The sequence below is a fragment of the Nicotiana sylvestris genome, chromosome 7, assembly GCF_000393655.2.
Source record: "Nicotiana sylvestris chromosome 7, ASM39365v2, whole genome shotgun sequence".
NCBI lineage: Eukaryota > Viridiplantae > Streptophyta > Magnoliopsida > Solanales > Solanaceae > Nicotiana > Nicotiana sylvestris.
The window spans coordinates 1854259-1856371 of NC_091063.1; the positions used below are offsets into that span (position 1 = coordinate 1854259).

General features: G+C 40.2%; 1 protein-coding gene across 1 annotated transcript; it reads left to right on the forward strand.

Annotated features, from left to right (window-relative positions):
• Positions 1-248: 248 nt before the first annotated feature.
• On the forward strand, positions 249-1157 carry LOC138872522 (uncharacterized). The gene has a single exon (XM_070150688.1). It carries the CDS (start codon positions 249-251, stop codon positions 1155-1157), a length of 909 nt encoding a protein of 302 aa, XP_070006789.1.
• Positions 1158-2113: the final 956 nt, after the last annotated feature.

The following is a 2113-nucleotide window of genomic DNA, read 5'->3' on the forward strand; positions in this document are numbered from 1 at the left end:
CACACATTGGGACCGTTTGGCCCGGGATCGCCTCAGCCCCGCCCGCCTCAAGCCCAGGTCCGTTTGGCCTGGCCCGTTTAGGCTCGTTTGGCCCGGGCCCGGACCACAATACAACATTAAATGAAGGTCAAATAAGACGTTCAATGTCGAGTTCCATATCTTAAATTGGTAATTTGGGACCGGACACTAAAGGAGTTCTGACGATGGCTCGTTTTCTCTCAGTGCACTTTAACTAACGTGCGCTGGCCATGGGGAAGAGGGTGTGTGTTCCATCTCAGAAGGCTCTAATAGCGAAGGAAGAAACAGCTACGTACAACCAAAATCGTGGACAACGAGCTCAAAGCAGTCAATTGACAGAAACCCTATGTGAACAGGAAAGCAATGCAATAGTAATTCCGATAAGAGAATCAAAGAAGGCAAACAAATTGAAAGCAATTCCACAATGGAACGAGGTAGTACAATCAGGAAATAAGAAGCAAAGTCCTTCGAGTAGCGGAACCAAGTCCTGGGCGGATCAGGTGGAGGAGGAACTCGAGCAACCAACCAAACAGAGCTCGATTTGGGAAAATTTTGATATCTCAAAACTATCGAATACTCGCTTCAAACTTGAATATGTAGCTCCTACAGTGCAAGGTGAGTCGTCAATTGTAGATATTGAATTAGAAGATATTGCTTCTGAAATTGAATATTGGAATCCTGTGGTATGCTATGTGTTGGGAGCTCATCCCCCATTTCCAGTACTCAATGGGTATATACAGAGGATCTGGGCCAAACATGGAATCAATAAAGTTTCAATGCTAAAAAATGGGATTGTACTAGTCAGGTTTGATACAGAATTGGAAAAAAATAAAGCAATACAAGGGGGAATCTATCACTTTGATAATAAGCCATTTATTGTTAAAGCTTGGTGCCCAAACATTGAGTTTACGAGAGAAGAATTATACACTATGCAAATTTGGATAAAGTTACCTGGACTGGATTTCAAGTATTGGAGTCCAAAAGGCCTAAGTAAGATAGACAGTTTGATTGGAAAGTCATTGATGGTAGACCAAAATACACAGAAGAAGATAGGGCTTAACTTTGCAAGATTACTAATAGAGGTGGGAATGGATATAGTTTTACCAGATTGTATTCTGTTTAGGAATAAAAAGGATTAGTGGTAGAAAAAAAGGTTATCTATGATTGGAAGCCAACATTATGTAAATTCTGCAACAAATATGGGCATTCAGAAGTAGAATGTAGAAAGAAGAAGGAGCCAAAAACAGATGAGCAAAAAGAAAAGACAGCACAAGAAGGAATGAGGGCTAATAAACCAAACTCTAAAGAGCCAAAGGAGAAGCAGCAAATTTAAAAAAGTGGTCAAAGACAAAAGGAACCCCTCCTAAAAGAGAGAACACAAGAACATGCAACCTCTGTATGGATAACACCATCAAGAGGGCATGTAGGAAGGATCCAGAATAAGTGGTCACAACAGGTGATAAGTAATAACACCTTTCAGGTTCTACACATGAGTAAGCTAGATTGTAGTGTCACAACCAATAAAGGAGATAATGTGGGAGGCCAACCCATTTCTCAATCAGGGAATGGTTAATATGCTCTACTGGAATGTTAGGGGGATCAATGGCCCAAATAAGCAAAGGGAGGTCAAGTCCCTTTGTAATGTTGAACAAGTTAATCTAGTAGGATTGTTGGAGACAAAAATAAAAAGTAACAAGTTAGAGAAAATAGCTAGAAATATGTTCAGTGGATGGAATAATATAAACAACTTGGGAAACCATTATAATGGTAAATTTTGGATAAGCTGGAGGCCAGACTACTACAACATCCAGCTTAAATTGAGTACAACTCAAATAGTGACGTGTGAGGTAACATACATTCCTATGCAATTGAGGTTTATGTTATCAGTAGTGTATGCACATAATACTAGAGAGGAGAGGAAGGAGCTATGGGAGGTACTAGAGCAACAAAGCTCAACATGTCAACAACCTTGGTTAATCCTGGGTAATTTCAATTATGTACTAAATGTAGAAGATAGAATGGGGGGGATCCAGTAACTTGGGCAGAGGTTGTGGATTTCCAGCATTGTGTGGACACATATGGACTAATTGAGTTT

Bases quoted from the DNA above. Each gene is read 5' to 3' on its own strand.
- LOC138872522 (XM_070150688.1), top strand. From the start codon at position 249: ATGGGGAAGAGGGTGTGTGTTCCATCTCAGAAGGCTCTAATAGCGAAG.